Source organism: Ceratotherium simum, chromosome 3 (genome assembly GCF_057802395.1).
Source record: "Ceratotherium simum simum isolate JZ-2026a chromosome 3, ASM5780239v1, whole genome shotgun sequence".
In the NCBI taxonomy this organism is placed as follows: Eukaryota; Metazoa; Chordata; class Mammalia; order Perissodactyla; family Rhinocerotidae; genus Ceratotherium; species Ceratotherium simum.
The window spans coordinates 37,305,423-37,318,782 of record NC_141902.1 but is presented as its reverse complement, the minus strand read 5'-3'; the positions used below and the strand labels follow the sequence as shown (position 1 = coordinate 37,318,782).

General features: G+C 40.8%; 1 protein-coding gene across 4 annotated transcripts in view; it reads right to left on the bottom strand.

The window, feature by feature from the left end:
* EIF2AK4 (eukaryotic translation initiation factor 2 alpha kinase 4) overlaps window positions 1–13,360 on the bottom strand; it is a 96,385-nt gene that overhangs the window by 62,310 nt on the left and 20,715 nt on the right. For all 4 annotated transcript variants that reach the window (XM_087425050.1, XM_087425030.1, XM_087425042.1 and 1 more), the window contains exons 4-6: window positions 10,882–11,034; window positions 8,408–8,479; window positions 7,106–7,254 (exon numbers count right to left, since the gene is read on the bottom strand). In XM_087425050.1, the coding sequence (XP_087281176.1) occupies window positions 7,106–7,254; window positions 8,408–8,479; window positions 10,882–11,034 (374 nt within the window). The remainder of the gene's footprint in view (window positions 1–7,105; window positions 7,255–8,407; window positions 8,480–10,881; window positions 11,035–13,360) is intronic.

The window sequence follows — 13,360 nt, the reverse complement described above, 5'->3', positions numbered from 1 at the left end:
CCTAGATCTGTGCTGTCCAATATGGCGGCCACTAGCCACATGTGGCTATTTAAACTTAAATTAAAAGTTCAGTTCTTCAACTTTAGTAGCCATATTTAAGTACTCAACAGCCACAAGTGGCTAGTGGCTACCATATTGGACAGCACAGAGACAGAACATCATCATCACAGAAGGTTCTACAGCAAGGATTTTGATCGATCCCACATCTCTTCATTCCCATGTACGTGTATCTGGAGAAAGGTACAAAACAGGGGAGTTTGGAGCACTACAAATTCCTCCTCTCCAGTTGGGCCCCCAAGCATTGAATTGCTCATTCGTTCTCTTACTTGTCTTTGGTAAATATCCTCTGCCATTCCCCTTCATGACTTCTCCAAGACACTAGAAGCCCAACCCCTCTTCCTCTCCTCTTTTTCTGAATGAGGAGCAATAGCTGGCAAGCTAGATTATAACGCAAAAACAATGAATAAATTGGGGGAGGGTTTTGCAGGGAAGAGGAAAGGGAGAGAGCTCTTAATGGTCAGGATTGACATTTGTAAGACACGCTTTGATGAGGCACGTGGACAGACCTCTAGAAAGCAGCCCTCTCACTCTAAGCATATCTTGACTTCTATTTTCACTTGAGAACATGAGGCAACAAGGAGCGAAGCCCACACTGTCTATTGTTCCACATATGAAGTTACTTGGTGTCTGCACCATTTTTTCTTCTTCCCAGACTCTGAGGAAGGACAGCTACCCTGTCTTCGGTTCTATTCCCTATAGTCTCCCCTGGGGTCTTGATCCATCAGCTAGTCCCTCTCTCCTGTATGTTCAATCTGTCCTTCTATATTGGCTCCTTCCCCTCAGCCTATAAATCTCTCTTACCTCCACACTCCCCTCCCTCAATCCTGCACCCCTAACCCCTCTTGTTCTTTATTTTCAAACTTCTAGACTTCTTGTCTCCACTTCTGCACCTTCTATTCACTCCTCATGCCACTGCAATGTCAATAAAACCACCACCTCCCTCCTACCCACTCAATCGGATTTTTCCCCTTGGTTCTTTTATTTTGGTTGGTGGCACAGTCATCCATTCTGTCTCAATCATCAAAAACGTGTGCGTCTCCCTGGGCTCCTAGATCTCCTGCATCTAACTGATCCCCAAGTATCATCCTCTCCTCTCCACTTCTCCTGCACTGCTGAGGTCATCACCAACTTTCTCCTGGACACGTGCAATACTCCATTACTAACTAGTCTCTCCACCTCCAATCCTACACATCTTCCCCTCCCCTACAACCCCCTACACAATGCTGACCAGACCTATTATGATCTGAGTCTCTCACATCACATGTGTCCCCACATATTCTAAACAGCAGGGAATGACTAACACATTGTAGTTCTGTTTAAATTTCTACTTCTAAAGTCACTTGTGCAACCATGGGCAAACTGAAATTTAGGGAGAAAAGGACAAAAGCAACGGCTTAAAATGATATGGTAGGGCCGGCCCCGTGGCTTAGCGGTTAAGTACGCACGCTCCGCTGCTGGCAGCCTGGGTTCGGATCCTGGGCGCGCATCCACGCGCCGCTTCTCCGGCCATGCTGAGGCCGTGTCCCACATACAGCAACTAGAGGGATGTGCAGCTATGACATACAACTATCTACTGGGGCTTTGGGGGGAAAAATAAATAAATAAATAAAATCTTTAAAAAAAAAAAATGATATGGTAGACTTATTAGCATAAATTACCTAGAAGCACCTCTACATCAGCTCTGCCCCCTCCAACACATGGTGCTAATAGTCATTTTAGTCTAGGTCTTTATGTTCTTTAGTTTACAGTATATAAACACCTGGTTTTAAGGTGTTTTTGAATATTAACCACCCCATCATGACTGTTAAGTACAAACACAAAGAGAATGTTAAGAGTGCTAGTGAGAAAAAATATATCATTAGGATTTAAATAAAAATAATTTTAAAAGTGAAAGTATCAAGAAAATGACAAATGTGTTACATGCCACACAGGACAGATTGTTTGACCACAGGAACAATTCCTGAAGCATAAAAAGTAAATCACAGTGAGTCTGAAAAGAAGTAATAAAGAGGCAAAATCCCATGTCATCAATGTCTCCTATTTTCACCCAAAAGATGTGTATATATTGGGTGTTCATACTGTCTACTTCAAACTCATCAAGAATTGGGTTTAGAACAACCTTTTGGAACCTATTCCATTCATAAGTAAAACAGCTTCTTAACTCCAGCAGAAATAGCCACCCCAATGCAAACAAATGGTATTTAGAAGCAATAACACTGGTCTCATTGTCAGCGATCTATTCTAGATTACAGAATTTTCATGGGGGCTTGCAATATTAGAAACATCACCCACGTTATCAGTTTTCCCAAGCAGCTGTGGCAGTACACAAGGATAAAGGGTGTTTTAAACAAAATTGCCAAATAATATTAACTAGGTCTTACAAAGGACAGAGAATTAGACATAATTCAGTTTTAGAAGACTAAATTAGGCATCTAGGACCTTGATACCTGAAAACAGAAGATGATTTTTTTTTTTTAAAAAAGCCAAGTGACAAGAAGAGAGGTGGCAATATGTCAAGGGGAGACTTGAGAATTGGGCTCCCATCCAAAAGACCGCTCCGCCAACACAGCCAATGATGTAGATGGCTGGGATGGGATGGAGGGAATGGAATCTCACTTGAGACACATGGGGGCTAGGACAGTCTCACTTTCCTGCCTAATTCACTAAGATGCCACAGAAAAATCTAGCTCTTGATCCCTCAATTTGAAACTCAGGGCAGATTTGTGGAAATAAAGTTAATAATAATTCCTGATATTGTTTAATTTGAGGTGAACCAGTCTATGCCTCCATGGAACCAGCCAGAGAAATAGCAAACAATGGAGGATCACAGGTGTGGAGAGCCCCATCAAGGATCTCCTCTTCCCCCACCCATATCCCTTGTACATTAGTAGCTCCCCAGCATTTTGGGGGAAGTGGAGGGAATCCCATGTCCTATACTCATCTCTTCTCTATAAGGATGAATAGCCAGCAGTTACCACAGCTGGTTTTAGGACAGGGAGAACAAACTAGGAGATAACCTGATCTTGTTGGATGGTGGAAATAGGTGTAAAGGGGAAATCCTAAATAGGTGTAATAGGGAAATCCTAGATTCTGGACTGCACTTTGGTAATCCAAAGAACGCAAGTCTGAAAATGTGAAAATAATTCTCTACCATGAACTATTTTATAGCAATGTTTTTTGCTTGTCCAAAAAAGTTCAAAGTGCCCATTTATGAGGTACCACATCTCTGGGAAGAGGGCAGGGATTGGGGAGGACGATGCCTGCACTTTACAAAAGACAACCCAACACTGAATTGTATACCTCAAAATGGTTAATTTTATTTTTATTTGAATTTTACCTCAATTGAAAAAAAAAAGTAAATTCTTCAAGGGGGAAAAAAGACATCTTGAAGGACACAGAAAATAAAGTTCTTCAACATAGGCAAAGACTCATCAGTGAAAAGCTGGGCCAAGAGACTGGGCCCTCAGGCATCAGGCCTTTAAGTTCTTTCTACTAGAACAGTGAGTGGTTTTCTTTTCTCTCTTTCTCTTCTTTTAAGCAGTAGAAACCTTTTGTTAAATAAAGCCCTACTGATTTTTGATCTATCCCACAGGAAAAGAAAAGCAGAGTTGCCCTGATTCAAGAGGCTGCAGACCGTAAAAGTGCCCAAAAGACAGTTTCTCCCTTTCCTTCTGTCATCCTTCCTTCCTCCCTCCCTTCATCAGATGTTTACTGAGCACCTGCTAAGTGTCTGCCAGGCACTGCTCCAGGCCCTGAGGAAAACCCAGATGAGGGCCTTGCTCTCAGGAACCCTACATTCTCATGACAGGAGACACAATAAAAAAGCAAACAAAAGAATAAGAATTTCAGCTAGTGATAAGTGCTATGAAGAAAAATAAAACAAAGAATTAGAGAACAAGCGACTAAGCAGGTAAGTGAGGCAGACGGGGTGCTCAGGGAAAGCATCTCTGAGGTCATGTCTGAGGCAAGAACTGATGATAAGGAGCTGGCAATGCAAAGTGCCAGAGGAGAGCGCCTCAAGCAGAGTGATCAGTGGAGGCCCCAAGACGGGAAGGAGCTTGGTGTGCTCCAAGCACTGAGAGAGTAGCGTGGCTGCAATGCACTGAAGGTGCGGGAGAGGGGAGAGTGGTATGAAACGAGACGTGAAAACCACTCCTCTATCCACTCTTCTCCACTTGTAGCCAGGAAGAACTTCATAAAGTGTGACTCAGACGATATCTTATTCCTGTTTAAAACCCCCAGGGGCTTCACATTACACTTGAACTCCTGACCTGGCCAACAACAAGCCCTCTGTAACCTGTTCCTGCCTGCCCTCCTTGAACTACTCTCTGAATGCCCACTAACTCTAGCCACACTGTCCTGTTTGATGAGCTTTGTGCACGACAAGCCCATGCCAGCCTTGGGTCTTCTGCACCAGCTGTTCTTCAGCTGTGTGGCTGGTTTCTTCTCATTGTCCAGAGCCCGTACCCCTCCAATCTAAAGCCATTCTCCTTTAGTCACTCAAAATCCAATCCTTGTATTCTTTCCTCCAAACATCCAATCTAAAGCAACCATCCGGTCTTTCTTCAGCCTGGCCTATTTTATTCTCTGCCAAGGACTAATCATTATCTGACATTTCCTTGTTTACTTGTGGACAGTCTCCTCTAACCAGAATATAAGGTCCATGAAACCAGTCTTTCTTGATCCTGTTTATTGAATCCCCAGGACTCAGAACAGTGTCTGGCATTTAGGAAGTGCTCATCAAGTATCAGTTGAATGAACAAATGAACATGGTTCTAGATTTTACTGCACTTAGTCACAGTCAATTCAAATACTGCCTGCTAACAATATTGATGATGAGGTCATCTCTACCAACTCTACTAAATGTATCTACTAACTGAAAGAATAAAACAGAACACTTTGCTTATTTCCTTTGACTTTCCAACCCATAAAGACCAATAAACAGCAAGGAAGAAAAAAAATCAAAAGAGTATACCCTGATGTACTTTGGCATGTCAAGGAATTTTTATTTCTTAACCAAAGAAGCATGTAAACTACACTTTAAGAAAGATTCATTCTTTCCTAGTCAGTAGCCAACATAGTGCCAGAGTTCCATGCAGGTATGTGTGACACCTTGGCAAACAACAGATGAAAACTATTTCTTTTCATTTGCTTCTTGGATGCTCATGGAATGTTGTCCTATTCAGATATACAAAAGACACTCTACAAGCACTACATAAAAAGTTGTTCTATATATGTCAGAGGAAGAGAGAATTTCCTGTTCTTTCTTCAATAAACTTGCTAATAATCTTTGATCTCAAAAGCAAGTCTAATCTTGGATCCACTTTTACAGTTAGCCACAAAAATGGAAATTTTTAAACTTAAATTGTTTTATATACCTAAAAAGACTTATTCATAGCATTGATTTATTTCCACTGTTTCTAACACAATAGGAATCTGTCAAACATTTCCTGGTGAAATGCTCTGACAACTTCAAACTATGTTGCCTACTGGAAGCCCAGTTGCAAAAAATAATCTAAATTGGTGTAAGGAGTTACAATTTTAAAATGGAATTGTTACCAGAAACAGTATTCAAAAAAACATTTAGTTCACCTTAGCAGCAGGTGGTTAAACATTAATATCAAAATGATTTCTGAGCTGATTTTTTTAAAAAGTAGATAATTAGGGAGAGAACTGAATGGTTCCTTCTTATCAACAAACTGCAACCAGAAAGTTTATATAAGTCTTTAGGTTGGTACCTAAAATGTTTTCATAGAAGCACAGTGTTGGTTTTAAGTGCTGCTTAGATTCTCAGAAGAGATAGTTTAAACACATAATGAAGCTGAGTTATAATACCTAGACTGCTTAATCATCCACCCACTCATAAATGGATTCCTTTTTTTTTTTGAGGAAGATTAGCCCTGAGCTAACATCTGTTGCCAATCCTCCTCTTTTTGCTGAGGAAGATTGGCTCTGGGCCAACATCCATGGCCATCTTCCTCTGCCTTACGTGGGATGCCGCCATGGCTTGACAAGCGGTGTGCCAGTGTGCGCACGGGATCTGAACGTGTGAACCCTGGGCCGCCGAAGCGGATCGCGTGCACCCAACCGCCACGCCACCTGGCTGGCCCCGCTCATAAATGGCTTCTGCGCTAAAATTCCTTTCTGGTCTACAGGGGGTCACAGCAAATACGTAGGAAAGTCTCAATTCTTTAGCGGAAAAGGATGTGGAGGAAGAGGCAGGGTCTTTCATGTAACTCCTGGTGGCAGGAAACAACCCAGAAGCCCACATGCAATGACGGGAAGCCCAATGTCCTCAGTAGCAATAGGGAAGGGAACCCCGACAGCAAATGGCTCCTGTTCTCATGCAAAGGATCTTCTACACCTGTGCTCATTTTGGAGCATTCCCTACATCTGTGGTGGGACCTAGGGAGTTAGACACTGAGACACAGTGTGAAGTTTGACTCGGTGATGACTCAGAAGAAAATTTTCTAAATTGCTTACTGAATAGTTGGATCATTAAAAGTCACATCAAACTACATTGGAGACAAGATTGTGAAGGACTGTGAAGGAGAGAAAATTGTTATAGGCCGGTTTCATTAACCACAACACTGGTTTCATTAAAAATACTTGGGGGGGCTGGCCTGGTGGTGCAGCGGTTAAGTTCACATGCTCCCCTTCGGCGGCCTGGGGTTCACAGGTTCGGAACCTGGGCACGCACCAATGCACCGCTTGTCAAGCCATGCTGTGGCAGTGTCCCATATAAAGTAGAGGAAGATGGGCACGGATCTTAGCCCAGGACCAATCTTCCTCAGCAAAAAGAGGAGGACTGGCAACAGATGTTAGCTCAGGGCTAATCTTCCCCACACATACATACAAAAAATACGTGGAAAGTATTAAAACAAGTGAAGATTTTATTTTATATTGCTAACTAATACATTAAGATATATAGGCTTTGAAAAAGTTATTAAAACTATTATCTTAAAATTCCATCAAATTTTATTCTAAGTTGTTTTAATTTTGCTCCACCTTTTATCCTTCCAGATCAGAAATCTCAGGGACTTACTTAGACCTTCCAGAGGAGTTGGTCCGATGTTTGCCATTTCCCACAAAGTCAGGAGAGCCTCCATGTAGAATGGCAGCTGTTCTGAGTCCTCCTGGGTCTTTCCTAGAGGTATGATCTTGGTTTGACAAACTAGCAATTTCCAAACGTTCCTAGAAAAAAGAAAAGTAAAACTTACTTTAGATATAAGTCACAAATGGAAGACAACCATGGTACCTAATTATAAATTCAGTAGAGAGTACATACTTTATTTAAGCTGAATGCCTACAAGTGTAATAAAGTTGAACTCAACTTCTAAAAATTTAAGGTCCAAATATGTACTGGTTCAAGAACTGAAGGCCAAGTTACAGCTTCAAGAGAATGTGAATTTTACAAATGAAAATGCTAGAATCTTGGAAAATGCGTGAAAAGTTAGGGAGAAGAGCAAGAGATGAACAGAAGGAGGAGACATTCAAAGCAGAGTGGCTGTTGGGAAGGCAGATCAGACCTAAGACAGGAGAATTGGTGGAAACTAATATCACCTTACATTTGTATACGGCTCTGTACTCTCACAGAGGGCAGTACATTTATCTGTGGGAATAATTACAGGAGGCAGAAAAAAAGGCATCATCAGTCCCATCTAAAAGGATGAGGAAAATGAGTCATAGAAAGTGTCACCTGTCAAGGTCACAGAGCCAGGTGTAAAAAAGCTGAAGCTTTAAGCCGGGTGCTGCTCACTTGTACATCTGTGCCTCCTCCCACCACACCTCCAAGTCTCCCTTAAGTTAAATGCCGTAATTATATAAATGCCAATAAGCAAAATTTTCTCTGGATTTCTCCAAACATGTATCACTGGTGTTTTGACTGAGCTGGACTCAGGAAAAAGACTATCCTTTTTCACCACTGCCTTTTAAACTTGTTCTATTGAATCCTGCCTTTCCGTCACTGAATGAAATCTCAGGCAGATCCACACGGTTTCCATTCACTCTTCAGTATGAACAATTAGTTTTATTTCCCAAGTATTAAGAATGCCAGTCTGGGTTAAGTATCAAAGCTTCCATCTCTTCTCTCCCTTGACTCATTTGATAAACTACTATAGTTACATAAGCCTAAGTCATCTACAAATAATATACAACTCAATTTTGCTACCAATTTGGGGAATCTAAAATAGACAATAAGTGATACTTGGGGTATATTTTTAGTGCTTCAGTTTAAACTTTACTATTGATAGCAACATAGGAGGGGAAAATATCATCAACAGCAATAAAAAGATTTTATGTTTAACAAAATGTAAACTATTTTAGTATGGCAGAATTGACAGAGTACCTGCTTAGCCATTTCTTTCCTTTTTTGGATCTCTTCTTCCCTTCTCTGAATCTCATGAAGGATTTCACGTTGCTGAAATAAATTATACCACCATCAAATGCCAATCTCTGAAACCCGTACAATATATAAATTCTGAAATCACAAAAAGCCTTTGAATTTCACTAATTCAAGCCCTCCTTTCCTAAGAGACCCGAGTATATAGAACCTTAGTACAAACTGTAGTTTCATCAGTTTTATCAGAGTTCTTATGCAATAGGCATTCCCATTTAAACAGGTTTCAAGACTGCGTAGGTAGGGGCACTTACTGCCCACTCTTCATGTTTCCATGCGGAGGGACTTTCCCTACAGCAACACCATTGGCCTCACTTCTTCCCACACTTGACAGCCCCTCCTCTTTGACATTTGCCTGTCTGCAGAGAACATGCACTTGTGCCTGCTCTCTGCCACTGGGTGCAGGGCCCACTTGGTGGAGGTGGGCTGAGCTGTCCTCAGGCCTGGACCTGGGGTGGCAACGGCACAGGCACCACACCGACACGCCATGGACCTTCAGCCACATTCTCCCATCAGCTTTCTCAGTATCAAAAGTGGCATTTTGATCTCTAGCCATTTCACTCATTTATCTATTGCTCAAATGGTTCTGAATTTAGGTAGGGAAAATAGTGTTTGTATATGAGTCCCCTAGAATTCCAGGTTGTAAATATCAAAACTATTAAGAGACTCACCAAAAACTATAACAGCAATAACACAAAATGTAAAAACATAGCCAAAGCTTATAGGTAGTTACAGCAGTACACAAAAATAAGATTGCTAGTTAAATATTTTTATCTTCTAATAAAAATGTGCCCTTCTAGAAATAACAACAACAATAAGAAACTTTAAACTCTAAAATGATAACTAGGCTACGCAATTAAATAGGAGATAAGCAGTAGCAAAATGAATGGGACTCACAAAGAGACAGTGTTAACATATGCACAGGATGAACAAAATAAAGCAGAAAAAAAAAAGAACCTGGAACAAGAACCGAAGAAAAGCAGGAAAAACAAAACCCTAGAAGTAACTGTGAGAAACAGCAACAACTAAAGGAAGAAAACTAGAAAGCTCACTAAGAGATAAAAACAAACAGAGAAACAATCCTGGATAGGAAGTCTGAATATTGTCAAGTTGTCAATTCTTTCTAAATGAATACATAAGTTTAGTGCAATTTTACTCAAAATCCCAGAGGGTTTATTTGTTTTGTTTTGATTTTGAGAAAGCCATCCTACAGTTTATCTGTAAGAATAAATGGGTGAGAATGGCTGAGGGAAAAAAAAAAAGAATAATGGAAGAGGAAAGGATGAGGGGCTTGAATTTTCAGATATTAAAACATTTATAAAGATATAATAACTCAAAGAGTGTGGTAGAGACTCAAGAAAAAACAGATGAATTGAACAAAATAGATAATTCACAAATAGAACTTAGTATATATTAGTTAAAATACACTTTAAAGGAAGTATTACAAATCACTTAAGAAAGAATGATTATTTAACAAATGTGTTAGGAAAATGGGAAAAAAAATAAACTTCGACTCTCATTTTTACAACCCACACCAAAATAAGTTCTAGATAAGTTGACTAAAAGACTAAACAGGAAACAAAAACCTAGGTTAAAAATCAAGAAAGAAATTTTGATGCATATATTATCTTTGATTAAATGATTTTAAAATAACACAGGCAAATACATCCTTATGGAAATAGATTAGAGAAAAAATACAAACAGTTAGTGAACACAAAGAAGTTCAATCTCCGGCTTTTGCTATCACTGGGGCATGAGATGCTTGGCCCACAGAGGGAAGAAGGAAACAGCCTCTAAAACTGATTCCTGCACAGCTTTACAAGCACAGAAAGACCACAAGTTAAGCTGACTTCTTTTGTTTTCTTTTCTTTTAAAGACCTGGACTAGGGGTTCTAGGGGCAGCACTGATGTTTGTGGGGAGGGAACCACTAACAGAATTTCTCAGTTACTCTTCGGGCCTCCTCTCCTGTGAATCCACACTTCTTGAACCAAATACTGAGCAAATGGCCGGCCTGGTGGCGTAGTGGTTAAGCTCCCATGCTCTGCTTCAGCAGCCCAGGGTTCGCAGGTTTGGATCCTGGGTGCAGAACTACACACTGCCCATCAAGCCATGCTGTGGCGGCGTCCCACATACAAAACAGAGGAAGACTGGCACAGATGTTAGCTCAGGGCAAATCTTCCCCACCAAAAAAAAAAAGAGGAGGATTGGCAACAGATGTTAGCTCAGGGTCAATCTTCCTCACCAAAAAAAAAAGGAGGAGGATTGGCAACAGATGTTAGCTCAGGGTCAATCTTCCTCACCAAGAAAAAAAAAATACTGAGCAAAACTTAAATAAAGCTAACTGTGTAGGCAGAGAAAGAGTAAAAACCTATAGAAGCTCGCAGTCCTCTGGGCTGATGCCCCTTAGTGACAAGGGTCTTACCTCCTGCTCCTTTTTCCGCTCGGCCTCTAATAGCCTCTGCTGCTCCTCCTGAGCCCGTCTTTCCAGCATTTCTTCATGAAAAGACTTGGGAGGGGGCTTGTTATGCTCATTGAGAAATGACTGCACATGGTAAGCCAGTTCAAATATCATCACCTAAACATGCAGATGAAAATCAACCACAAATGGTCAAATAAGGGGAAGACAGGGCCCAAAGGACAGACTACAGAAAGACATGCAGGCAATCAGAGACCCACTTACAGTAGTGATATTCATTTTCACACGACAGATTCTGAATTAGGGATACGATGCAATCACAGCAGGGAAGAGCTTTTATAGGAATCATCTCATGTTGCCATCAAGACAAATCACTATCTAGATAAATAAAAAGCTTCACTTTTCTTTTGTAGTCCTATTCAATTTATTGGCATTTTCTATATAATAAATCCAATAAAATATTTTTCTGTACAAATATATCTGATAAAATATTTAAGATTGCATAAAAGTAAAAACTACCTTCCCAACTAGAAAACCTGCCTAAATAATGACAGTTGCGCAGAGGATAATTGCCAACATGAGAGCTTTCATCTGTCCATTCTATTGGGGTACAGAGGCAACTATTTAAAGGCCTCACTATCTCCCCGCTAGTAATGGGCCAGTAGGAGGCGGATCGATACTTAGAAAGCACTTCATTTCCACTTAGGGAAGCATTCACAGATAGCACTAGAAAAAAAAAAGCCCCCCTCAGACATTCTTTATGTGAACATAGGAAGCGTCTTTCCTCTATCCCTAGGAGTCATAAATCATACCTGGGTTGCTAAATCAATAAAACAAGGGTTTCTGGGACTCCGCACTGACTGACTACCCCAACCCTAAAGAGGTCAAGAGTGCCAAGCTCGTTCTGCAGGTGAGGACCACCACTCTGAAGTTTCTCCTTCCTCAATTACAATGAAGCAGCTTAACAATTCTTATTTCTAGGGGGCCTACCAGCGAGGTAAACAGTAACAGAAGTCACTGTACACAAGAATATCAAGTTAGTTCACTTGGTGTTTACCTTTCTCTCGAGGAGTAAATACAAAGAAACCACAGCTACCGTTGGGGGAAGTTAATGCATTTTTATTACACCAGAAGCTGTGGCGTTCACTGGATATACCGCAAGTCACAGTTGAGAAACACTAGTCTAGAGACTAAGAGGTAAGTTCGTCCAAGAAAAGCTCTTTTAAGGAAAGCTGGAAAAGTAGTGGTTTCCATTACATCAAACAGAAGCCACTTCCACACCAGAAAGTAGCCAGGAGCCAAACAATGGAGGATTTTTCTTTTGCCAGTGTATTTAATTTACTAGCATTTTCTGTACAAACAAATCTGATAAAATATATGAGACTGGATGCAAATAAGAACTGGCTCTCATCCCTCTCTCCCCTGTATCTACATGGCCCATTGTCTTGCTTCTCTCAGGCCTCAGCTCAAATGTCCCTTATCAGAGGCCTTTCCTGACCTTACTTACAACAGCCACTCCACCATCACCTCGCCATACACATCTGCATCAGTCAGGGCTCTCCAGAAAACAGAGCCAACAGATGTGTGTGTATATGCAAATATAGAGAGAGAGACAGAGAGAGGTAGATATTGATTGATTGACTGACTGATTTTAAGGAACTGGGCCACGAGATTATAGAGGCTGGCAAGTCCAAAACCTGCAGGGTAGGCAGGCAGGCTGGAGACCCAGGGAAGAGGTCATGTTGTAATTCCAGTCCAAAGGCTGTCTCCTGGCAATTCTCTCTTCTATCAGGGAGACCAGTCTTTTTCTACTAAAGCCTTCAACTGCTTGGATGAGACCCACCCACATTACAGAGGGTAATTTGCTTAACTCAAAGTCTACTGATTTAAATGTTAATCTCATCTAAAAAATACCTTCATAGAACCATCTAGAATAATGTTTGGCCAAATAACAGAGTACTGTGGCTTAGCCAAGCTGACACACAAAATTAACCATCACAACATTTATCAGAACAGCTAAAATTAAAAAGTGACAACATCAAATGCTGACAAGGATGTGGAGAAACTGATCACTCACCTATTGCTTGTAAGAAGGTAAAGTGGTACAGCCAATCTGGAAAAGTTTGGCAATTTCTTACAAACCGAACATGTAACTACCATACACCCACAACTGCACTCCTGGGCACTTATCCAGAGAAATTAAAATTTATTTTCACACATAAACCTGTACATGAACATTTAAAGCAGCTTTACTATTAATAGCCAAAAACTGGAAACCATCCAGATCTTTCACCTGGTGGATGGCTAAACAATGGTACATCTATACCATGGAACATTACTCAGCAATAAAAAGTAACAACTATTGATAAATGCAACAATCTGGATGAGTCTCCAGAGAATTATGCTGAGTGGAAAAAAAAGCCAATCCCAAAGGTTACATACTGTATGATTCTACTTACAAAACATCCTTGAAATGAGAAAACTA